At 37.7% G+C, this 26,154-nt stretch overlaps 1 protein-coding gene across 2 annotated transcripts; it reads left to right on the top strand.

Moving 5' to 3' along the window:
- Window positions 1-46: 46 nt before the first annotated feature.
- nptnb (neuroplastin b) lies at window positions 47-26,152 on the top strand. Of its 2 annotated transcripts, XM_004539639.3 has the most exons (9): window positions 47-644; window positions 10,973-11,320; window positions 15,751-15,925; window positions 16,984-17,078; window positions 19,811-19,944; window positions 20,318-20,591; window positions 24,596-24,617; window positions 24,726-24,799; window positions 24,892-26,152. In XM_004539639.3, exons 1-8 carry the CDS (start codon window positions 569-571, stop codon window positions 24,784-24,786), a joined length of 1,185 nt encoding a protein of 394 aa, XP_004539696.1. In that variant the 5' UTR covers window positions 47-568; the 3' UTR covers window positions 24,787-24,799; window positions 24,892-26,152. The 2 variants fall into 2 exon arrangements, with proteins under 2 accessions (XP_004539696.1, XP_076734301.1); XM_076878186.1 differs by lacking the exon at window positions 10,973-11,320.
- The last annotated feature ends 2 nt before the right edge of the window (window positions 26,153-26,154 follow it).

The raw sequence follows: 26,154 nt of genomic DNA, 5'->3' as shown, positions 1-26,154 counted from the left end.
TTTGTGTATTCGTTCACGGTCATAAGCGCACTGGGCACGCGCAGCCTGTCGTTGCTGCCGTCGGTGTCCTACCAGCATCTGTTCCTCTTTTGGTATTAAAAATAGACCGGTGCTGATAACAGACTTATGTTTCGACTGCATCATTTGCCGTCGGGAATCTTTTGTGCGCTACTTTCATTTTAATCACCGAGCCGTGACCGCGAGAGCGCAAATGCGCATCGGTCTGCGCATCTTTGAATCTTCAGAACCACACTGTGGACAATCTCCCTGACATCCAAAGACCTCTCCCCCGCAATCCTACGAGGCTTCTTCGCCGTTTATGGCCGCACATCGGCATCCCTGAGCCGCCGGCCTCGTTCCGGACCTTTCACTCATCGCTGCTCTCAAAAGCTCTCAGAATCAGGGAGACATTTCTACACCAAATTGAAACCGTCCTCGGCTGGCTATTTTTAAAGAACCCGGTGCGATGCTGGGCCCGTCTCTCTAGATCTTGTGATCACTAGCCTGCACGATCTCTCCTCCCACATTCGTCCGATCAAGACCCCGGTACTCTGATCGAGCCCCAACGATGCATCGTAACGCAGTGATGCTGGCTGTGGTCCTTTTGGGGAACTTGATGCTACCTTTCATCTCTGCTCAAAACGGTAAGCAAACAGCTGTGACCATGACATTACTGTTACCATCGCATTGAGGGAAAGTGACTTGGCTTGTGTGAGGACGCGGAGGGAATTGTTTCTAAAGAGGATTTTGAGACCGCGTTAAAGCCATAGTTTCACACCAAGACTGCAATTAGACAGCAACATATATAATTTACTTAATGCCACGTTAACAAACACAAATACGACTGTGTTGACGTTTTTACAATGTTATTTATTGCTGTATTGAGTTTTGTTGGCGTGTTTGTAGGAATAATTTACTGTCGCAGATTATGCTGTGGAATACTAGTAAGTTTTTTTTTAGTTTATTTTTTTTACTAAGGTCTAAGATTTGCAGTTTACCTTCACTGCCCACATGAGGTAGTAACCTATGGCTGTCAGTTTTAAGTTTGTTTAGTCAAAGGGGGAATTGGTAGTAAGAGTATGTCAGGCAAGACTAACATGCTCTGGATGCTGATCAAGTGACATTGTCAGCAGCAAACACAGGCAAAAGATTCACCTGATGTGTCTTGTAAACACTGCAAATACCAGGCCCTTCAGTGTCAAAGATGTGACTGAGCTTCTGATTGACTGAAACTGTTCTGTGTTATTCCACATTTTTTTTGCCATGCCAGCATAAATGATCATTTCTTGTGCAAATAATTCTGTCTGTGGGAAATTCTATAGTAAAACAAATAACAGTCCCATTTTTTAACATCAGATCTCCTACCAGATAGCCACAGTAAAATAAATAAATAAAAGTATTTGGCTGATAAGTATCATTTACGAAGAGATGAAAGGATACTTATTTGGCAGTTTTTGAAAAAATCAGTGTCTGTTAATCATAATAAAACTAGCATGACTTGGTTTAAACAAATGTCAGCAACATGCTGTTGGGTGTTCCAGGCTGTCGTCCTCTGATGCAGCATGTCCTGACTCCAAATTCTGTTGAATCACATCACCCAGAGGGTCTCACATATCAGCAGCCATTCATGAAATCAAGGTGGAGTCTTTATATTTTTAATGTTTTTAATGTTTAAGTATTTCTTTAGTAAGCGTGCTTATGAAGACAGCATTAAGATGATATACTTCTGGAAACAAAGTGTTTAATCTCATAACTGACTCTTTTACGAATCTGATGTAGCCACATGTCAGAACCCACGTGCTCACAAACGAGTGACACTTAATCTGCTATCACAGAAAACTGTGGCAGAGAATTATGATGCATACTCATAATTTTAATGCTTAACGTCCACCTCAGCTTTGCTGCGGGGGATAATCGAACACCCACTATGCAAGAATTAATATAACATGTGTTTAGATGGTTGTTTGAGAACACTGTGAAAATTCCAGCTCTGTGGTTGCTAATTTTGCAAGTATTTCAGATCGAACATTTTCAACATTAGCTTAGTCTAATCAACATGGGAATAACAGCTTGCACTATTTTTATATAATACAAACAACAAAAATGCTAAAATAAATAAAGTGCTGCAACAAAAATCATGATAGTTTAAAAAAGTGCAAAAACAACCTATGTTTATTTAGCTTGGGGTGGACAGGAGACTCAAATACCAACATAGTTATATAACAAAATTATTACTCAAATTCTTGTCTTTCTTTATTGTTAATTTCTTTGAAGTGCCTGAAGTGAGTGTGCATACTGTGAGGCATTCTCTCATCTCGCTATCTGGAAAATCAAATACACAATAATTCCTCTATTGTTTGACAAAGCTCAAGTAATGTCTTTCCAGACACTTCCTCTGGTCTCTGCCCAGTTTTATTACCCACTCACTGAGGTCCAGTTCACACTACAGAAACACTCACACACACAATAACATCCAGTGGTCAGTGAGAGGCAGAGCTATGCCACTCAGGCTGTCTGTTTCATCTGTATTATGTAGAAATCACAGGTTTGGTAAGTGCAGTGATAAACTACTGTTAATACCAAAGGTAATATTTGCTCACATTGCATGCAAAGGCCATTTAATTTCTCTCACACAGTTCAGATTTAGGGTAATCGGTGCATGGCTTCTTATGCAATCCGAAATTTTCCTGTGATATTACAGAGTTCAGACAGTGATGTGGGGACAATAATAATTATAAGTGCATGAGATGTAATCACTGTATCTAGGAAGCAGAGGGAATTCAAGTCATTTCCTCATTCCCTGGGAAAAGTAGGCCCACATAGGTGCACAGTTTCTGTGACAGAAATTTGGAGGGACTGTAAATAGCATCCGTCCATTCTGCCTCGTTTCTATTTTTACCACCGAGACACAGCACTGAGAACTGTGGCTTTAAGGTCCTTTTGTGAAAGTGAATCCATTAACTCTTAATGGATGGCCTCCTTGTGCACAGCTGCCCGGCCCTCTAAAGAATCACTAGGTGGCTGTGGACTATTTAAGCTGAGAGATGATGTGATCTTGATGCAAAGAAGGTACTGGCTGTTGAGAAGGTAACTAGAGCTGACCTAAGGAAATGCCTTTGCCTCTTACATAATTTCCCCCTACGAATCACGTAGTCTACTCTTTTTTTGTTTTGTTTTTGCATCATCTGTGTTTGCATGAATCAAAACGTGGAGAAGGCATACTAAGATATTTTAAATAATGAACTGATATTATCACTTACATGTTCAAATGTAAACACTGTTTTCTGTCATTGAGGGGCTCAGTTAAGACTGAGCATATATGGCATCGAAGATGGCTTCTTCTTTGGGGTTTACTATCTACGTACAAAGATAGGAATGCTGACAAGCCACACCTAAATGCATTCCAACATGTAAGCAACAACCCTCTCAAAAAATGTAATAATAGTTTTCTTTGTCAATAAGTGACCTTCTTTTTCTGCTTTATGTCACTTAGGCATTATCTTCATCTGAAGCAAACAAAGCATTTTAAGATGGTTCATTTGTGAGTCTGGAAAATATGCTGTGGGACGGAAGCCAAACTCGTACACTGAGTCATGCCTGCCCACTGTGAAATGTGATATGGCCTGTAGTGATTAGGAGCACCATTGCACTTTATTAAACACATTGCAGGCATACAAAATAATGATGCACATCTGTAACACACACTGTGATTAAAAAAGAACAAAACAAAAAAAACCCCCAACATATATATATATATATATATATATATATATACCACCCTGCTGTGCATTCAGATTCACTCCTGGCATTTCCGCAGTTTAGCTTCTGGCCTCTGATACTTACTGGTCTCGTAGCTGGGAACAACCCCAGCTATGTGTGCTGCACAAGGACTCAGGGTCAGAGAGAATATTCAATTAGGATGTTACTTTGATTTATGTGGAGCCAAACTTTCTAATGGGCATGAGTGTTTTTCAAGTGATATAGCACAACAGAAAACCTATTAGCTGATTTTCAGCTCACATTTATCGTGACAATAGTTCTAACTAAAAGTACAGTAGGAGACTTGGGAATAGCATTTGTCACCTTGTGTGGTAGACAGTACTTTGAGCACACTAGTGTAGTTCTTATTTCTGGAATTATTGTATTGTTACATCAAATAATTTAAACTCCCTTGCTTTCACTTTTGAGCAGAAGTAGGAAGTGTTTAGTGGTTTTATGGGATTAAAGAATTTTTACCCCCCGCACAAGGTTTATTGGGATTTAAATCTCATTAAACTGTTGCCTCTCGTCTGTGATCCCAATATCAGATTCAAGTGTTACCAGTAGAACTGAAATGGTGAGCCTGAGGCCTACCTTTTCTGAAAACCTAGCTTGCAAGTTTTAATTACAATTATATGTGAGTCAGAAAACATGTATTCTATAACTTGTATACTTTTTACTCAGAAATATGTGAACACTGAAAGAATTTTATTAGCATTTATACATCTTTTTATTCCAGATGTTAGTCCTGACCCTCTAGTAGCTATATACATTTCATGCATATATTCATTTTGGCATATATTAATATTTTAGAGACTCTGAAGCTTTAGTGAAGTGGTTTTAAGAGTAATTCTGTTTACTCTACTGAAGCATCCACAACCAATTAGCAATAGATTTCATATGTAGTAGTTATTTTACCAGACTCGATGTACAGAATTAATATTTGGGTTTTAGCTTTGATTTTCTAACAACCAAGCTTTTTAATGCCATATATTTGCAACAATGATAAAAACAGTTAAGTTTCAGTACTGCTCTTTTCTCAAACATGCTTCTAGCGTTTTAAAGATGAGTTTCATACATACACCACTTCGTGTTTGGTAGGTATTTAAAGCAGGACAACTTTTAGAAGTGGTTACTAGTGATGTAATATGCTGGTCATTTGGTAGGCGTTAGTGTTCAGAAACATGGAATTAGGGTTAATTAAAGTTTTAATGATCTCAGTGAAAAAATACATTCATAAAACCGATCCCATATGTATGTGGAGTCCTCAAATGTAAAGACACTGTTGCTGATCTAGGCATATGGAACTTATGCAATATCATGAGTCCATCTGCTAAGCTGTTATTAATGTTATATCTACAGCAGTCAAGAATAGCCTCTGTGCTGCAAATTTTAGTACCAGGGGATACTATCATTATCAGCTTTTACAATAAAACTGACTACAAGGCATTTCTTTGCTCCACTGAACTTAGGTGAAGTGTTGAAATATGCACCAACGTGAACTGGTGACTTAATTTCAGTTGGGGCCTGAATGGGATACTTCCCGTTTGTCTTGTTAAATGATTTATTCTAAATAGTGACTTTATCTAAATATGCACAAACTCACAGACCTGTATTTGATGTTTTTTTTAAATATATTTCTCCATTGCTTATGCTCCATGTTGTGTCCTGCACTTTATTTTAGCTCTGCGTTTTGTAAAACAGTTTTTTTCATTCATCCTACTAGATACCCAAAGCACATAGAAGCTCTTACTTAAGCCTAATCTGATGATCTCTGATGATTGCCTACAGAATTTGCTTGACAAATAGATTCCTGATCTTCCTCACTTGTTTTGTGGCACCTGTGAGGGCAGAACATGTTACAGTTTTATGATTATTTTTGATATTTGGAGATTGGTGACCTTAGCTCACTCTGAGGACGGCTAATCCTCAAATCACCCTGAAATCATATCTAGATTTTCTTTAAAAACTGGTGTTTAGATGATATATTCACACAGTTTTTTAAAATGAAAAAGTGAAAATCAAAATAAGTTATAATGTGACAAACCCAAGAAGTTTCCTGAACTTTAAAAATCCCCTTTTAGGCCACTATTGTGAAAGTTTTCAAGTATAACTGACAGGGGATTTCTAAAAATCACCCCGCAGTTCTTCAGCTGAGACACCTGAGTTAGAAAACACAAACACTGCAGTTGTCTTTACTCGCGAGGACGGTCATAGAGCGCTCGTACTCCAGACTCGCGCTGTATTACTGTCTGCGTTTTTTATTTATACAAGCTTGTGTGTGTGTACAAAGATCACAAAGTTATTCTAAGAACTCAGAGCTGAGGTTCCCCCTTTCTAAGTCTGCATGTTCTTATAAAAGAGGAAGGTGTTAGTTGCTTATCACACAAGAGTTCATGTCAAAAGTCACATAGACATTTGCCTAGTCATCAATAAAAGAACACATTTCATGAAGCTGATCACACTATATACAATTTTCTTTTAACAATAACAAAGACAACCAAATACAAACACTGGGCAAAACTATGACACATTTCAAATGACCTGTATATACATATATATATATATATATGTATATATATATATATATATATATTTGTCACAGCATCAATCATGTAAAACAAAGTGCTCTCACATTCACAAACTTAAACGCTTGCAAATACACACACGCACACACATTATACATAACTAGTTCATTGGCCCTAGGGGGTTTCCTACCCTGTGCTTTCTCTGTCTGTGTTGTGGGACTGTGGACGGGGATCCAGGTTGTAGGCAGGCAGCTGACTCACTCTCAGGCTGCATGGCGGTGGTGTGGGGCTTGTTGTCAGTTCTCAGGGGAGCTTTCTTCTCTACCTGCATGAAAAGAGCATGTAGGCTTTAATAACTGTGACTTCCATTCAGCTTTAGACAGAGCGTGTTACAGACGACTGTAGGTTATTTTGCGATAGTACTGTACAAATGTCAAATGGAGGTTAAGTAAGCTAAAACATTTGACACTGTAGTTCTATGACATGACGGGTTTCATTATTTTTTTAGTTTGGGATCATTTAAACCATTCAATCATATAAGATTTTGACTTTCCTGATTAAATGAGTAGAATTTGAGGTAATAAAGGTTGTCACAATAACAAACTTTATTTTCCCTGAAGGAAAAAAAAGAATATTTCGACATAGTATCAATTCATATTATTGCCCTGGTCATCCATGCCCACCTGCAGTGGTTCCACTCCCCATCAGTGAGCCCATTCCACAGTTTGAGTCCCACTGCTCATATTTGTTTCATTTAATGTAGTTTTCCTTTGAGGGTATAGCATATAAAAACATCCACAGCTGACTTTGCTGCTGAAAAGCAGACAGCTTAGGTTGTAGCCAGTTATGTCAGTTCAGCCATTTTGTTGGCTTTATAATTTGCAAAAAAGAAAAGAAATTGCAGGTACTGTTATAATGCACAACAACCTGATAAGACATTGGTGTGGGTAAGGGGAGATTGACTGAAATTAGTCACATTTAGCAACAGAGCACGTGAAAATGTACTGTGGTACATGAAAGTATAACTGTGACACAGATACCATCTCAGTTTTCGGAGCTATCTTTAAAACCTACAGACAGAATGTAAATGATACTCTAAAGATTTTTGGAGTAAACATTTCTGCAGTCTCTGCAGACCTTTCAAGTGCTTGAAATATAAGCAGAGCCTTTATTTGCATGCCTTCAGTAGCTGATGAGCAGCATACAGGATCTCTCCTCACAGACGAGTCTACTTCTTGTTAGACTTTTTTGATAGATCATTCCAGATGTCAGGCTGTTATCTACACCATGTTATATTCTGTTTTTTATTTGCATACACTGTGCACAAACAGCAAATCTGACTTTCTAATGTGATGCAAGTTCACCAAGTCCCTTGCACCAAAGTTTGTTTTCAATATTGTGTATTTTGAGGAATTAGACCACACCCAACCTCAGGCAGTATTTGTGTATAATGCATAAAATTAATTTAGACTTATTTTATTCATAAGTTTTGCAATTCTAATGTTGTTTGACTTAACATTAATAAATAACGGTTAAAAAGTTAAGTCATTTCCACATAACTGCAGTTCACACTCTCAGTTTTATATTGTTGGAACTTTAATGTATGTGCATTTTATTTTTAGTTGTGGACAGGCAGAAGTATAAATTTGAAATCGTATCCCCCCAGGCTCTCAGCACCTACTTAGTAATATAAATACTGGTTATTATTACATGACTACAACAAAAATGGAATCAGCTTTGCAAAATGTGTTTATCACCAAGCTATCACCAAGCTGCTGAGATCATTCCACCAGTCATACCACCATTCTCTGTCACTTCTCGTCTCCCAACATGATTTGAAATGAATAAGTACCAGCTGGCTGCTTTGCGTTTTGTTTTCACTGCCAGTGTAAGCTCCTTGTTTAAACAACTTGAAAATTGGTCTGCTCATTGGCCTGGTGTTTGTGTAGTTTGTTTCTATGAGTATTTCTCCAGAGTCTCCCTGGGCTTGAATTTAAATTGAGTCGTCAGTTTCTTTACACCTTGGAGGACATTCATTATGTTTTTTTGGTTTTTTTGAGTAGTTATACTGTAATTTTGTGATCTCATGCATGGATGACTCTAGTTGTATGTGTCATGTGACACAGCCGGTTACTGAGAGTGAGATAGTAAGTGTTCAGTTATACTGAAATATTGCTTTAAATGTGTAGGTGGAAAGGCTAGGATTCACCCTGTGGGATAATGTGGTGAGCTTGATGGGCCCAGATGTTTCCAGAGAAAAGAAACAAATGCTAATTACTCTGCATATCTCTAGGCATTGCACATAGTTGTTGCACCTAATATCCCCAGACACATCTCTAGCAGGAAGACTGCATTTTTTTAAAGATTTTTGCTAAATTCTCTTCAAAAATTGTATTTTCTATTAGAAATGTTATTTTCGCTTGGCTTTATGTAACCAGGGAGTTGTTGGGTAGCACCCTTGAAATCATTTCATTAAATTAAATTAATAATTTCTTAAAACATTGATAATTTTTCCTTTAAACTAACAGCCCTGAAAAATGCTTTGTGTTTTGGCATTATACAAATGGACTTTTTACTCATTCACCTGTTAGTTAAACCTTAAATCAAATATTTTAAATGAAATATTAGTGGATTTATTGTGGGGGTGAATACTGCAGTTACACTCCTTCCTTGGGCTTCTACAAGCTTATCTGTTCGTGCGCCTAAGATACATAACTTTGAGGAGGACAGACAGATCTAGGAGGGCCTGTAAGCCGTTGTATTTAGACACAACAAACAGTCTAGCACTCGGGAGACCTAAGGCTTTTCATTCCCATTTCCTGTACCAGAATTGAGGGCAATGTTAAGGCAGCGTATTTTTCTAATGATTTAAGCACGTGTGGTTTACAGCTGACAAAGCTATAGGGCCAGCAGAGAACAGTGTCTGTGGCCCAGGTGATTTGTCATTAAATCGGGTTCATTAAGTCTGCCAGTGTTTTGCTGGGCTAACTACTGACATGGAACAGGGTTGTGAATCAGGCACAGATCCATGCCTATGGATGCCATGGGTGGATTATGGAATTTTTTGTGAAATTCACCATATTTCATGCTTCGTATATAACACACAAAGACAGTCAGGCAGTCTGTCTGAGCGGCAGACTTGGGAGATCGCATACCAGTATTGGAGAGATGAGGGCATATTCAAGTTTCACATTACGATGGAAAAGCTAGTTGAACTCAGACTGTGTTATACCACTGTGACCATATGTGAATTTTGAAAACCTGCTCTTAAAGTCTAGCTTATCCAAAATGTAAGCAGCCTGACCTAATTTCTAGCATTAGCAGGAAGAGCTGATATGGATGAAAAGAGATTATAATGCATACATACAGTTACATTTATTTAGGACAATTTTGGTGAAGTACTTTACATAGGCAATATGAAAATTGACAAAGGCAGATCTTTTATTTATTACTTTCCATGCTAAATGTTTACAAAATACAAAAAAAAAATCATTTCATTTACAAGCATTAGTGCTTGTTGCATTGCTAAGAGTGGAGCACACACAATCTGACGTATATTCAATTTCCTCCTACAGTTCAGTGGCATACATGTTTTGTGAACTACAGTTCAGTGGCATACATGTTTTGTGAACTGGTGTAAATACCCTCTGAGTGTGAAAGGGGGTGTGAATATGTTTGTCTGTCTCTATGTGTTAGCCCTGTGACAGACTGGCTGCACCTCACCTCTCAGCCAACATGTGCTGGGATAGACTCCAGCAACCTATGATCCTAAAAAAAAGATCAGTGATTTTGGAAAACAAATCGATGGTTATAGGAAACTGATATTTTTATTTATTCATGATACTTGTCTAACTAACAAGCTAAAATCTTTGTTGGAGGTAATAACTGCATGCAACGGTTAAATCTCCAATATTTTGTTATTTCGTTTGAGAGTTCAACAGTTAAATATCATTTCTTCCTCTGACAGGGTGGCATGAAAAGTGAGTTCAAGGTAAACCTTTCTTGATCATTGCGTTTGAAAAATCTGTTTTGGATTTGTTACAGTGTTTGCATTCAGTAGTACCAAATACATATAACATGATATTTTCACCTTAATGTTGTCAAATAGGTGTGATGCCCTGACTACTAGGACACAATAGCTGAAAATAGAGTTAGGTCATTGTTCAATTGGCAAACAAGCCATTAAAAAAACGATTAAGGTACATGGCACTAGGTGAACAGTTCCCCTTCTCTATATTCTTGTGTCTATGGACTGCATTTAATGTACTGATGTTGTCTTTTTGTTCAAGAATATACACATGAAAGGTACATCCCATATCTTCGTATGGTTACGTGTGAAAGAGACAAAAAGAAAAGGCAAACAAGATATCAAGCACTATTTGCAGCTGGCACTGTTTTGCGACTGGTTGACTATGACTTTGTGTGACAGTTGGCCTTAAGTGGGCCAGGGAACCTTGACGTTGAATGGACTGGATTTACAGAATCATTAACCTTTTTTTTAACCTATCAATAATTTCAGGCTTGCTGCTTTTTGATTTGCCTTTAATCATCCTCTCTTTTGTTTATATGTTCTCTGATCCTATTAATTTCCTTCTCTTTTCCTTGGCCTTTCCATGCCTTCCTTCTGCTCTAACCCTCTTCTACCCTTTCCTTCCCTGCCATCCTGATACGCTTTTCCTCTCTAGCTGGGTTTGTCAAGTCTCCACTCTCAGAGACTAAGCTTACAGGAGACACCTTTGAGCTGTACTGCGAGGTGGTCGGTTACCCCACTCCAGAGATCCAGTGGTGGTATGCTGAGGTCAACCGAGCTGACTCCTTCAAGCAGCTGTGGGACGGAGCCCGCAAACGTCGGGTATCTATCAACACAGCCTACGGCACCAATGGAGTCAGTGTGCTCGGTATCACACGCCTCACACTGGAGGACTCTGGGACCTATGAATGTCGGGCAAGCAACGACCCCAGGCGCAATGACCTCCGACAAAACCCAGCCATCACTTGGATCCGCGCCCAGGCCACCATTTCGGTGCTACAGAGTGAGTGGTCTATGTCCCATAGTATCTAGATGGTCAACAAACTACAAATCCCCACTCCCAACCACTCAAGGCTGTTAAAACCTCTCAAGAGCTCACCCTCACTGCAACAGTCACTGGCCAGGCTTGAAAAAAATGAAAAAAAAACCCCAACATTATTCAAATTCCTTTCTTAACTTGATTTATAACTTTCTAACTCTTAACAGAAAAAAAAAATTTCAAATTGTATAAATGGCTTTCTTTTTGTGTTTTGTTTTCATTAATATTAAATTAGATTTGGTAAATATTTCTGTTCTCTTTCTGTTCACTAGATTCCCTGTCTTTCCAAAATCCATTGAGCATCTTGTTGTAAATAACCACAAACCCAGGAACTTTACCCAGTCTCAATCTGCATTTTCTTCTTTCTACCCGCAGCAAACCTTTGTTCTTACTGTCTCATTTGTCCTTTTACAATATTTTGATCATTATCTATTTCTCTGTATCCTAATTCCGACCCATTTCCTATTCCTAAATTTATTTGTGATACTTATTGCTTTAACATTAAGCTGTGTCTCTTACATTGTGTGGCTTTTTTTGTTTACTTCAAAGACCTGCCTGCTAAATGCAGTGGAAATCTAGCGGTGCTTTGAAGTAATGGTGCTTTTCTTTTGGCTTTCTCACTCTGGGCACGGTGCAAATGGGACTGAAAGAAGACACAAGGAGGGCTCTGCTAAGGTGTAAAACAGTGATTCCTGCTGTCAACTCCTTCCTGATAAAAGCAAACATTTTCTGCTTTCAAATTTGTGTGTGGTAATCCAATAAAGGATGGAAATGTAAGGGAGCTGTGCATGTCTCTCTCCAGATGAGACAGACTTAACTTGTACACAACAGCCCCTCTGGACCTCCCTGTGCAATGTGTTACCTTGTGCCTTCTCAGCCATGAAGAGTGTGACTGTGAATCAGTAATGACATTATATCCTTTAACCCTCTACTCAATTCACTCAAACAGTCATACAAACTGAGTTTTAACTGGACCCTTCTATCCTGTGCATGCTTCAGTGCTCTGCCCACTAGAGCACAGGGACATGTGGAATGTTGTTAGTCACAGTGAAGCTATCGGAAAAGTTTAGATGAGTCTGATTTTTGCTGGCTCTTCTGATTGGACTGACATATTTTGATTCACGTGTGAGTGCTATTTGTTAGGATTGGGGCTGATTTAATTTACGCCCTCATTCAAAATGGTGAAAAGGGCACTAGGGTTGTGGTTAGCAGTTCACTTGGGTTATTTGCATGTTATTTTCTCTCCAAATCCTTCAGGTCCTAAATATATTCTGTCATTACTGAGGAGTAAATGTTTTATCCATATACATGTAGTATGCAAATATTACATGTATATTACAGGCTATACATTATAGCCTAGCAATAGTTTGTCACTCAGGAAATGTGCAACAGTCTGGTTGTCTTGTTTATTTTGGTCCCTTTTCCCCTTAATTTACTTTGTTAATGTGCATCACTCCAGAGAATATGCCAAAAAGATCTAAATATGTAAATATATATGCAGTATTTGATTTCAGCTACAAGGCTTTTTTTAATTACTGAAAAAAACGAAATCTACTGCAGATACATTTGTTATTGTGTATGTGCCTAATTAACATGTGTTTAAAGTGATACTGTACCCAAAGCTATGAAACACTCAAATATTTTTTGGGTTCATAACAAATGAATAGCCATTTGGGAAATATTGATGCCACCCATGTGACTATGATGAATGCTACAGCCAGTTAGCTTAGCTTCAAATGGAAACAAAAGCAGAAAGGCTAAAGCTGACACCTGCTTCCAAGTTCACATAAAAAGGCAGTAACTGCAACCTCATCAATTAACTGAGTGTGTTTACAAAACTAGTTATTGGTAGATAATCTTTATGCTTGGCAGCTGTCTGTAGCTTCATATATTTTACACCAACATGAAAGTGGTTTGTATGTTCTCATTTGATTCTCAATGAGAAAGCGAATGAGTATATATCCCAAAATGCTGTTCTTTAACTGTGACTTACATTGCAATTCATGTAACTTACAAACCCAATAGTAAAGTTTGTCACATTGGGAAAAATATCAGAATATCTGGAACCCCCCCCCCCGCACACACACACACACACACACACACACACACCAAAATATGGCTAAATACATCAGTTTTGCATTATAAAGGACTTACTCTGCTGGAGTGGCTTGAGCATAAAAGCTGCATAAAAATACTTTTTTGTTTTTATAATTTTGACCACTACCAATTCAAATTAAAGTTTTTTTTTTTCCTCTAAAAAAACAAAACAAAATACAAAACATAAATCTTTTCCATAGCATTTCAACGGTTGAGTGTTTCATACTCAGATAGCTTCACATAGATCTTGTGTGGAGTATCACTAAAGCTAACTACACACAACAAATCTCACTGGATTTTGAGCGCAGACATACTGTACACCCAGAAAGCAAGGTAGCATCCTAACTGTCATAATGGTACGAATTGCAAAGAGATATTATTATTGTTATTATTATTATTATTATTATTATTATTGTTATTGAGTTCTTAAGAGCATTTAGCTCCACCACATGCTCAGAATGTGGTTTTCCTTGACGGTGCACCTTTCCTGTTTTAATATGCTACAAAGAAGTTATGAGGCCTGCCCTGCTCTTTAAAATGACACAACACAACTGTGACACAGCCACTGCTAAGTTGATTAGTATGTCTAAGCTGTTAAGATTATTTGATTTAATAAATCTTGGCAAACTCCAAAGCTACTTAAAAATTAAAACAGATCTGTCAAGTATCTGCCAATCAGTTTGATCTAACCATCCAACCTCAAAGTAGCACTGTATTAGAGTAGCTGCCAGAGGAAAAGACTAGGTTTTGTGATTTGGTTACATTCTGGTATGACAATATATTATCCAGTAGTTACCAGATTTTAAGTAGTGACAAGGTGTCCTACAAACAACCTCTGGTTAAATTGCCTGTGGACCATTGTGCTGTGTTTGCTAAATGTTAATTTATGTACCTCATGTTGTGCGTTTGTACGCATGACTCGAACATACTATTAATAGTTCATGTGGCTCTGCTTGGTGGGGGAGAGAGAGAGATAAGGGGGGAGGGGAGAGACTTCCCCTTAGCTATTGAGTGTACAGGATTACAGCAAGAGGGTACCACAAATGCTAACAGAAGTCAATTGCTAGTCTCAGTAGCCCTTCTTTCCCCTCTCTCTCCTTTTGCCTTGCTAGTGGCCTTGCAGAAGCAGCCAGTAGTAGGATTATGATGCTTCTCCTCTCTGCTCCTCCCCTCGGGGGCTCCATTGTTGCCATGGTTGGCCAGCCCGGGAGGAGGAGGAGGAGGGGCAGTGGAGAGGAAGCTTCTCGCTCACTACTCAAGGCAGAGCAAAGGGCACCTCGCTCTCAGATGACACCTTCCCTGATTGTCCTTGAAGAATTGACCCTGGTATTGTTTGGTAACCAGTGTGGTTAGCTATTTAAACGTCTACATATACATTCAGCTCCATAATGTCAAAAGGTCTGTTCACTTATGTAAATTATTATCTCCGATGTCTCATTTGTAAGACTGTAGATCACAATTAACTGAAAAATGTGGCCTCATGTCATATGTTACACTTCCATAATTAAGCATATATGGTTAATGCAAACCATCTAATTATGTATATATTTTTTCCTGTGGATATGGGTTAGGTTACAAGCTCAGCAAAGTTTAAGAGGCTAATAGCTGCAACAGCTCTTAAAAAAACAGTCATACTAAGGGTTACCTCTAGAAAAAGTCAAGTTTAAGAATAGGTTAATCATGAAGCACAAACAGTTTATAACACTACTGGCCCGAGAACACTCACTGTCGATCATTAATCTGATTTTTTTTTTTCAGTGATGAAGTGTCTAAACTTTTGTGCAATGCACAAGTTATGTTTTGTGATTACATGCTGGTTATGATTGAGGCCCCTGATCATCAGGTACATATAATGTGATGATGTTTTCAGACAAGTTGGCAGTAGTTTAATCAGGAATTTGGGTGGTACACCATCCAGCTTTATAATTAACCTTACTGCAGATGTCAGTTAAAACGTGTCCGTGTTAGTAGAACACAGTGTGAGAGCCACAATTCAAATTTTACCTTGGTAGATCAGTTAAGCCTTCATTTTACTGCTTAAAACAAATGAAACATTCAGGTAGTACTGTGGATAATTGCTATACACAAGATTAATATTATACGCAGAGCATCCTGGTGGTTTCATGTCCTATTATGCTTTTTGTTTATTTGTTATGTGAACTTCACTTCATAGACACCCTCCTACACAGATCATATAAAAACAGAATACAGCCTACAGCAAGTACAGCATGGGAGGAAGGATAGAAACAGATTTGAGCCTTATGTTCTGGGATAAGGTTTGACTCTCTGTCTTCCAGAACCAAAGATCAATGCCTCTGATCAGACCATCTTAACAGCAGACACCTCTAGTAAACAAGTTATCCTGCAGTGTAACCTCACCACTGCCCATACACGCCACAAGGAAAGCTTCTGGATGAAAAATGGACAGGATATCCCCAACACACGGACGGAACAGAAGGACACAATATACAGGTGACACAAAGATTTTCCTCCTAGTTCCAAGTTGGACGTGCAGCGTAGGAGAGAATAGGTAATGAGATTAAGTGATTTCGTTAATGTAAAGTAAATGAGAATTCACCTACAAATTATCTAAATGATTCATGTAACCTGAAGGTTATTATTCCAGTAAAAACAGTGCCAAGTTAATCTCGCCTTGTCATATTTGTCTCTGTAGGGGACTTGAGCAGTGCTTGAAGAGCAGCACCTTGCAAAGCCAAAGTCTTACGCTAATTAGGGTCTAAGCCTGAAAGGTGACTGTTGTACAGAGTTTCAGTTGTAAACCACAGTGTAGTGACATTTCCTGTCCTACAAAAAACAGTCAGTGTGACTGTTTGTGATGAGTTTCTGTGGAAAAAGAAGAGACAGGAACTACATTAAAATTAAAATGTACATACAGTCTTACTCAAAAATACAAAGAGACTATTAATTATTCTCAATTTAACTTGAGAATCCAGGTAATTCAGACTTCTGTATGTGCTTGTTTTCAAATATTTTACAATTACTTATTGAAACCTGGGTTGAAATTCATTTCTGACTTCCCATTTAAAGCTTATCACTGCGTTAAATCAATCTTAAATCATATCTCTGCGTTTATTTAGAAATGAAAAAGTGAAACCTTTATTATAGCCTAAAGTACCAACTAGTTGTTGCTTCCTGTTGTCACACAGTATAATCATTGGAGCACAAAGCTACTGTCGCCCCCAAAGACATACCACAGACTCTCTCTAGCCACAAGATAAGACCAATTGGTCACTTCCTTGTCACATTACATCAGTAATACACTGAAGAGTACAGCTAAAATGCCTATGGTGCCCTTCTCTGCAGTATGCAGAGCTGCTGTTCCGTAATATAACAGCATAATGCCAACATTTGTCTCCAATGGCCTTCTGGGCTTTTACTGCTGGAGTTCAGTAAACTAATTATTAAAGTTAACCTGGAATTATTTTACATTACTTGACTGCTTAAAGTGTAAGTTACTGGTAAGTGACTGGTGGTATGGAATAATTGGTTTTGTTATATTTTTGTTGCAGAATCAACAAGCCGCGTGCTGACGATTCTGGGGAATACATGTGTGTTTACACATTTGACACGGCACCAAATGCCAACACTACGATTGAAGTAAAAGGTATGATTTCTACATGTCATAAAACAAGTCAGTAAGACAAGAATAAGATTGCTTGATGTTAGCAAACATGATATGATTGAATAATGTTAGCTGACTTCCTCCCTGGTGTATTCAGATTTTGAGAAAGCACTGACATTTTAGCTCACTGCATGATGACATGGTAATGCCATTTGTGGTTTCCCATTGAGAGATGGGGGAGTGAATGTAACCTAAAAACATTAACCACCTAAAGCTCTGTAAAGAGAGCCCAAGTTTACGAAGGTGTTTGCATTCATCCAGTGCAGTCGTGATGACAGGGAGTATTCCTGAGGCTGCTGTCAGTCTTGGCTTTCACTGAGACAACACTCTAGAAAAATGGACAGGCACTGCACATGCTCTCCAAAACATGCAAATCACAAAGCCCACTTGGAGGCATCCTTATATACAGTTCACTAAAAAACTGGTTAATATTATTGTTTTTTTTTTTTTGTTTGTTTTGAGGGGTTTTTTTTGGATGGAATCAACAGTAGAGAAAATTATGAAAATGAACTAGGTCATTAGACGTAACAGCAGGAAAGCTAACCAGAGAACAACTGTGTTGCTTTCATTCAAGCTGACAGTGAAGCCATCAACTTGAATAAAGGATTGAGTAAGGGCAAGTGAAACCCTCTTCAAGAGAAGCTTGCCTGTGTGTAGTGCTTAAGCCAATTTGCTGTGGCATGGCTATGGTGCATACTGAGCATGCCCTGCCTCTTACTCTGTGGCTGTCTTAAAGCGCTGCCTGATTGCATAACATGGATGATGACCGTGTGTGTTCTGCTTGCACTGGATCGTGAGATGATGGGACACATCACTATTCAAACTGAAGTGTCCTAGCCATCACTGGACTGCAGGCCTCTGACTTTTGAAGCTTGCTATCTGTCCTGGAAGAAAAATCAGTGGGCTGATGAAAAGACTTCATCATATGCTCATTATTATTATTTTTTCCATTCAATTTTCAGATATATCTTAAACAGCCAAACATTTTGGTGTCCAGTGTGAGTACCATTGCTGGATAAAGAATTTTCTTCAGTTCTTAACTGTTTTTGTGATTTTCTAGAGGTGTTTGAGATCTCTTGTGACCCAGGTAGCAAGCCCACTGTTAAGCAAGCCAGCTTTGCACTGCACTACTGGCAGCAGTTCACTGAGATCCCTCGCCTACAGTGTCCTTGGCACACTCATCCTTGCAGGACTCAGCTCAGAGGCAACAGATGGAGGGTTCTGTGATGTTGTAGGATTAAGGCTCTGAATCCGGTCCCAGCCATCTCTGTGGCAGGAGTAGAGTTTATTGTCTGTGACACTAAGCTTACCACAGATACATATTTGGTACCTCGTATTTCACAAATTTCCTTAAATTCTAAGCACATTTCTCCTATGAAATGTCTTAATTTGAATCCTGATCCTTTTCCTCAAGAGAAATTGACAATGCAGAAATCGAGAGTCACAATCTGTGCTGTAGGTAAAATTATAATTAGAAAGCGAACTAAAGAAAGATTTAAAACTATTTAACATCTACTATCCTGACCAACTTTTAACATTTTTCTATGACCTTGCTCTTTCTAACACAGACCTCTCGCGTTCATGTGTTACCTGTGTCTAGCACACAGAGATTAATAATCACAGTCAGGAGTGTGAAATGGAGGTTTCTGTCTGTTTTTGCACCACTCCGAGGGCTGTCTCTGTGCTGTCAGTCACTGACATAATACAGTCAGGATAAGGCACAAATGAGCATAACCACTCCCCTGCTGAGGGAGCACGTGTGCTCCATAATTAGAGTGGGATGATGTCACAGAAGAGTTCAGACCCCTCCTGCTCCATCCATGCGCAGCTGAAAAATGCTCACTCCAGGCCTCTCTTATCCTGCTTAATTGCATGGAAGGAATCATTGTAATTTTTGAGGATTAGTGAAAGAAAAAAAAGGAACAGCTATTTTCTTGATGCTGTGGAGAGTTAAAAGGAGAGTTCATGTTTCACCTTTTAGAAAGACTTCTTTTCATATATCAGTATGACTTGGCACGTGTTGCAGTGCTTTATGGCATATGCCTGAATTTATTAAGCTCATAACCCCTGTTTAATTTTCATTATCAGTTAATTCATTAGTCAGAGCCAATTTGCACATTTTTTTGTGGAATTCACTGAAGAGTTTTTTGAATGGAAACATCTGGAGGCACTCATATCATACTGATAACCCTATTCCTTTATGAATTATATCCTACTGCAATGTTTGCCCAGCTGAAGAGTCACAGGTGGTTAGTTTGTTTCCATATTTAGGATGAAAGGGTGTGAGATACATTTTCCAGTGTCTTAACAACATTTTTAATCATAAAAAAATCTAAATCCACAACGTTTTGATTGCATGGCAATGTTGTGTATGAAAAAAAAAAAGAGTAATCAAAAGAGTTAACTGGCAAATATATTGCAGATAACCATTTACCTTAGCATACCAGATCAACCGCTACTTAAGGAGAAAAATGCAAGCTTGAAATGTAAAATACAAAGTGATGTAAGACTTTTTTTCCCCAAATGTCTTCCTGTAATCTTTCAGAAAATTTCAGAAGAAACTGAAGGAATTAATCCAATCTTAGAGTACACTAGCCTCTAAATACCCAAATAGGAATCTATGTAATCCTCATTTATGCCATCTGGTAGAGGTTTAAATGTTGCATTGAATGTCTTACATCAATATTGTTTTTTAATTTATATGACCTTTTCAGCAAAACCGGATATCACTGGCCACAAGCGAAGTGAAAACAAAAATGAGGGGGAGAATGCAACGCTTTACTGCAAGTCTGTCGGTTACCCACATCCCACCTGGACATGGCGTAAGATGGATGGAAAATCCCCAATGGTATATAAATATATGTATACATATATATTGCATCTTTATAAAAATGATATATTTTTTGGACAGAGAGAGGGAAGGGACATGTAGCAAAGGGTCCCAGGTCGGATTTCAACCCAGGCCGCCGCTCTCCAGCCATGGAGCGTGTGGTTGCCTGCGGACCCACTGAGCTAAACTGGCATCGCTATATATTGCATAATTTTTAAAATGATAAAAATTGACTGAGAAACAGACCGACAGGTTTAAGAACGATGACAAAGTTATTATAAATATAATATAAATGCAAATATATAAAGGTACAACAGGTATGCACGATAGGTAGGTTTTTGGACATGCTTGCAGTTCAACTAAATTAAATGGTCATTATGTTTCAATGCAGGAGCTTGACAACTCGACTGGGCGAATCTTCATCACCAATAGAGACAATTACACAGAGCTCAACATACTAAACCTGGATATTAACACGGATCCTGGAATATATGAATGCAATGCCACTAATGCAATTGGAAATAATGCTCAGACTACAATTCTTCGAGTCCGCAGCCATCTTGCACCACTTTGGCCTTTTCTGGGTGTTCTGGCAGAAATTATAATCCTAGTAGTCATCATCGTTGTGTATGAGAAACGCAAGAGGCCAGACGACATCATCGATGGTAAGACAACATTTGCTTTTCTAATGGCAGTAAGAATCCATAAGTAACTAGTAATATAGATACCGCATTATTTACATTCACAGTGCAACTCTGCAATTTAAAACCTGTGAGACATTTGTGTTGTTGCTTTAAAAATACCAGTAAATCAGAAGATCAGTAAAATTTCCCCATATATTTTAAGAAATGTAAAATAGTTCAAATTTTTTCAAATTCAAATTTTATTTGTCACACACACACAACCACACACAGTATGACATGGGGGTGAAATGCTTGTAGCTGTACAATGCCCGACCATTAAATGACAGAAGAAAAGTTTTACAATATTTACAATTTACTACAAAATTTACAAATTAACTTAGGAATTTACAGTAAAGAATGTGCAAATAGTAGAAGAGATTATGAATTATAGGATTATAGGAAATGTGTGGTGGCGCGTGTGGTGATGTGTGTGAGAGTCCAGTCTTATAGTGACGTGTGTGGGAGAGTCCAGTCCTACACCTGGTTCAGGGCCCGAATAGCCTGGGGGAAGAAGCTCCTCCTCATTCTCTCTGTTTTGGCCTTAAGGGAGCGGAAGTGCTTCCCAGACCTCAACAGTGAGAAGAGTCCATTGTTGGGATGGGAGAGGTCCATCATAATCTTCCTAGCTTTGGACTTGCACCGCTTGGTGCAAATGGACAGCAGGTCAGGGATCTCTGATTGAATGATGCGTGAATGATTGAATGAGTTGCAATAGGGTCAAAAGTCATCGACAATGGATTGCACCCAATTTTAAGTTACTGGAACAAGGAGACTTTCAAACATGATGTTGCATTTGCTGTCAGATGGGATCTAGAGTGGCCAGCTGATTTGCCTCCTTGCTCTTGAGTGGTGTAACAAACGGAGAATGGAAGAACATATAAGGATTATATTAAGTTGGCACATGGAAATATGGCATAAATCCACATGTAAACAACAGAGGGGGGGCAGAGGGAGGGCACAACTCACTTCAGATAGTTGGCTATTAGTGTACTGTTCTCATGGCAAACATTTGCTTGTGAAGGCAGAATACAGGAGTTCATAAACATGTAAGGTAATCAATCCATTATCAGTCCCACAGTATATCTTAACTGGTTAATTCTTGTCCCCTTCCCCTTCTTTCCAAATGGCAACATAATCTAAATGGGTGGTAAGTGAGAGATCCTGCATGACATTTTTTTTCTGTCATTTTGAATGTTTTTACAAGCCTACTGTCCATCCCAAAATATCATGATGCTTGATGCAGTTTTGAAATTTTACCACAGTCAGTGAAGTTGAACTTATACAAAGTCATGGTAAAATAAAATAAACAGATAAATAAGTCTTATCCATTTCCATTAGGCTTATTAGTTCGACAGGCAACAATTCTTTTTTAATGGATATGGAATCTGTTTTGTATGTCTCTAAAGAGCAATTATTTGTAATCAAAGTAAAAGCCCAATCAGAATGATTGGAATCATACAATGTACATTACAAGCATATCTAAACAATTTATATATAGCCAAGTTTGAATGTTGTATTATCAAACAAAAGACTATTATGCGTATGTCTGGTGTGGTGTGGAAAATTTAATTCCACACCATATATATATATATATATATATATATATATATATATATATATATATAGTACCCCATAAATAAGATAATTTGAAATAAAAAAAAGCTTCTCCTGTTTCAGCTGACAGGCAGAACTGCTTGATAATAATTTGTCAAGATGACAAAGTCTGCAAAGCTCAAAGGGATCTTCAGTCACCACGGGTTCTGTCTGACCTCTACTCATGTAGATTTGTCTTCTTTTCATTTTTAAATAAGGCAAGAACACAAAAAAAGTTCAATGCCTCAACAGTTTCCCTGTTTATGTGAATCAAACCAGCTGGGTACCCCAGTTCTATGTTACACACAGACTAAACAAATATTGCTTCTGGGTACATCCCACTTTTTATTGACATAGTATGAACAAAATTAGATTTACCAAATAAAATGTGCAAGCAATAGTTAGAAAATAAGCCAACTTGATTAAATTTACATATATTAAAGTGTTTTTCAAAGTCTTGATTCTGTGAAGACAAAGTCACATAGAAAGTGTTGTGTGACAGGCTTATGTATTAATCCTTAGATGGGGTCCAAAACAGTATTTGTTGATGCATTTAAGAATATTTTTTTATGTCTCAGTTGCATATATAAAAATAACCAAATGTTTTAAAATGACATACTATTAGGAGTTTATTTCTTTAACAAACTAGAATCTGTTATATTGTGCTTAGTAATTAGAGAAGTAGAAAAAGCACGAAAATATTTCATTTTCCTAAAGTACAAACTCATAGCACATAAGAGATATGCAACTAAACCACAAGTCTAAGTAAGCTCTGTGCACAGCCTCTAGTTTGGTTTCATCTACTGGAAAATGAAGCGATTAAGGTAGATTATATTTGCCATGTTTATGCCATTCAAATCAGGAATGAGGACTTCCAGCTCACGATACACAGCCTTTTCTAAAATCTCCTTTTAGCATCCCATATTCCCAGAGGTTGCACACAGACAGGTTTTGGCCCCTGTCTGTGTGCATTATGAATTCTGGTCTCTTGATGGCTGAGCTGTTTGAACACTTTTTTCACTACACAGCCAAAGGCTCTGATGCAGGCTGACATTTCTATCCTATGTTTCGAAACCAGCTGCTAAAATTACAGATTATGCTGTGTGATTATTTGCTAAATAACAGCCCACTTTATGTCACGAAACAAATGTTGTGATATGAACCCATATCTATTTTCTTAGGTTTAAAAATGACACTTCAACTTCCACTTCAACAGACTTGATGTGTTACCATGATTATTAATCTCACACAGTAAAAATCTGTCATTTGTTATTGCATTTGTGCTTGCAAAGCTGTAATAGTAAACATAGCTTTTGTGGTGTATACATATGAGGTGTTAAAACAGTGTTATATGCTGGCAGTTGTTCCTCCTTTAAGTACTCCCAGAACCATGTTGTTGTCTAACATTAGATCTGCCATAATTTGCTCCATTTTAATGCCATGGAATGTTGCTAATGCTGCTAATCTCAGACTTATAACTGCATGGAAAATCTCTCACTGTGACTGGCTACTTACCTGTTAACACATTTCATCTGAATGCAAAGCACCAACCCCAAGGCTGTGGAACTAACTTTTCACTCAACCCAAATTATTTTTCACAAGTTCCTCTTCTTTTGGTATTTTTTATTGTTACAATGTGGTCTACTTTACTATGTTTTACTGCACTGCCTTAAAATGAATTTTGGCAATTTTGTATGACTGACACAATTATTTTACAAAAATATATACTGCCATAAAATCTATGTTCTACTTCTTGGATTGGATAGACTCTCTATATGCTGACAGACGGGTTAAAGAAGGCGCATGATTTTTCTTTTTGCCAAATCAGCTACACTATCACGCTCATGTACCAGGCCCCTTCAAAATCACTATGAAATCGCTGAGTGTAATTAAAAGATGGCTTTAAGTGAGCCATCTGCAATCCTCCTACACATATGCTCAGCCTGAGATGAACAGGAACCCCATGAGATTCAGATGGCGTGTGAGGTTAAGTTTACAGTGTTGGGTGTTAAAGATGCTCTTTAAGGGGCAATTCCTTGGTTTTAATTCACATTTCAGTTTTGCTACTTCAATTATGTCATTGCTGACCAAGCACACATTAATGTCCAGAAACACTTTTAATGTAAGAAGCTACTTATTGCACAAAGCATATACATGCATATGAAATTCAAGCAGTTAAGCAGGTGATGCCCATATCTAACTTTCAGTGTCTTATCAGTGCATGATTCTGTCATAAAGGCTTTTAGCTGTCTTCCTGCATTTTCTGAACTTTTAACATTTTTTTTTTACTATAGCGATATGAAGAAACATGCCAGTTTTTTTGTTTTTGTTTTGATCTCGCATTTAACTTCTCTGTGCCATTTTTGTCTTCTTCTCTCCTCTACCCCTCAAAGATGATGAACCAGTTGGGCAAATGTAAGTAAACAAGTATCTTTATTGCCACAAATATAATTCATATGGGGATACTGTGATCTGCATGCCCATTACCTTTATGCCACTAAATTGTAAGTGCTTCTTTCCTAGGAAAACAAATTCAACAAACAACCACAAGGACAAAAACATTCGCCAGAGGAATACGAAATAAGCAATTTACTCAAGTAAGACACTGTTGTAGAGGATTGGGGCTAAATATAGAACCCACTGTGAGGATTATCCATAGTCACGCCTTCTCTTGAATTTCTCTCCGCAGATGAGATGGCTAAACTGCATTTTTTTGACTACGTGAAGGTGTCAGAGGTGGATGGAGCTCTGGGCAGTTTTGAAAAAAGCATATCTTGTCTCATTTTATGAGAAACAATATCAGCATAACACTGGCAACAAAAAGAACATAATGGCTGTCTTAAGCATGCCTTATTCAGTCTTAAGTGGAGATTTCAGGATGAAGAATAATGACTAAAACCACCACAGAGGTGTACACATTTTTAATGTGCTGTTGATGTCTCCTTTCTTGATTTTATCATGTCCTCAAATGAGGTGATCCCTTTTGTATTACATATCATGTACAATGCATGCAAGATAATTACAACGCAATAGGATACTCAGAATAGACATTTTCTGTTGTTATCCCTCGTGTGGCTTTTTTGCATCCAAAATTACCTTTTTTATGGAGTCATCCTTGCATATACATATACACATATATGTATATATATATATATATATATATATATATATATATATATATATATATATATATATATATATATATATATATATATATATATATACATATACACACACACATATATACACATATATATATATATATATATATATATATACATATATATTTTATTCTTGAAAATTTGTACAGCATATCATGGTCATTTAACTATATTTGATTTGTGACAAGATGTCTACTTTTAACAGAACTTTTATTGTGAAGCAAGGGCTTCAATGTCTGAAGCAATGACTTCAATGACTGGCAGTATTTAAATTTAAATGAGAGTGCTTACAGAAAATGACTACTGTGTGTCTAACTATCTTAACAAAAATAATATACGTATTATTTTTATTTCCTTTCCAGAGTAACTTAGGTGTCTTGTATATGTTGAAGTATGAGTGTTCAAATGATAGGAAAGGTGTAAAAAAAAATATTTTTTTTATAATTCCCAATTTCATTAACTGATTTTTATTTTGTTCCTCTCTTTAACTGTATAGCATGGCTATAATCCTATGCAATATGTATTCTTAAATAGATATATGGAGGGCAGTTTGTTTTACTCAGTGAAGCTTTAATATTGTGGGATCACTTGGAAGCTGGCATAGCAAAATTCACTGCTGTAGCTGCATGACTCCTCTTTCAATACAATGTATCCATGTGTGGTGCAGTGGAAATGGACCTGCATTAAGGTGGGAACGAGGGACCAGAGTACATAGCCACGATCAAACATATAAGTGAGACCAATAGTTTTTTTTTCTTCTTTTTTTTAAATAAAAAATGTAAAAATGAATG

The sequence above is a fragment of the Maylandia zebra genome, linkage group LG1 (assembly GCF_041146795.1).
Source record: "Maylandia zebra isolate NMK-2024a linkage group LG1, Mzebra_GT3a, whole genome shotgun sequence".
Classification (NCBI taxonomy): Eukaryota; Metazoa; Chordata; class Actinopteri; order Cichliformes; family Cichlidae; genus Maylandia; species Maylandia zebra.
The sequence above is the reverse complement of the archived record's forward strand: the minus strand, read 5'-3'. Positions and strand labels throughout refer to the sequence as shown.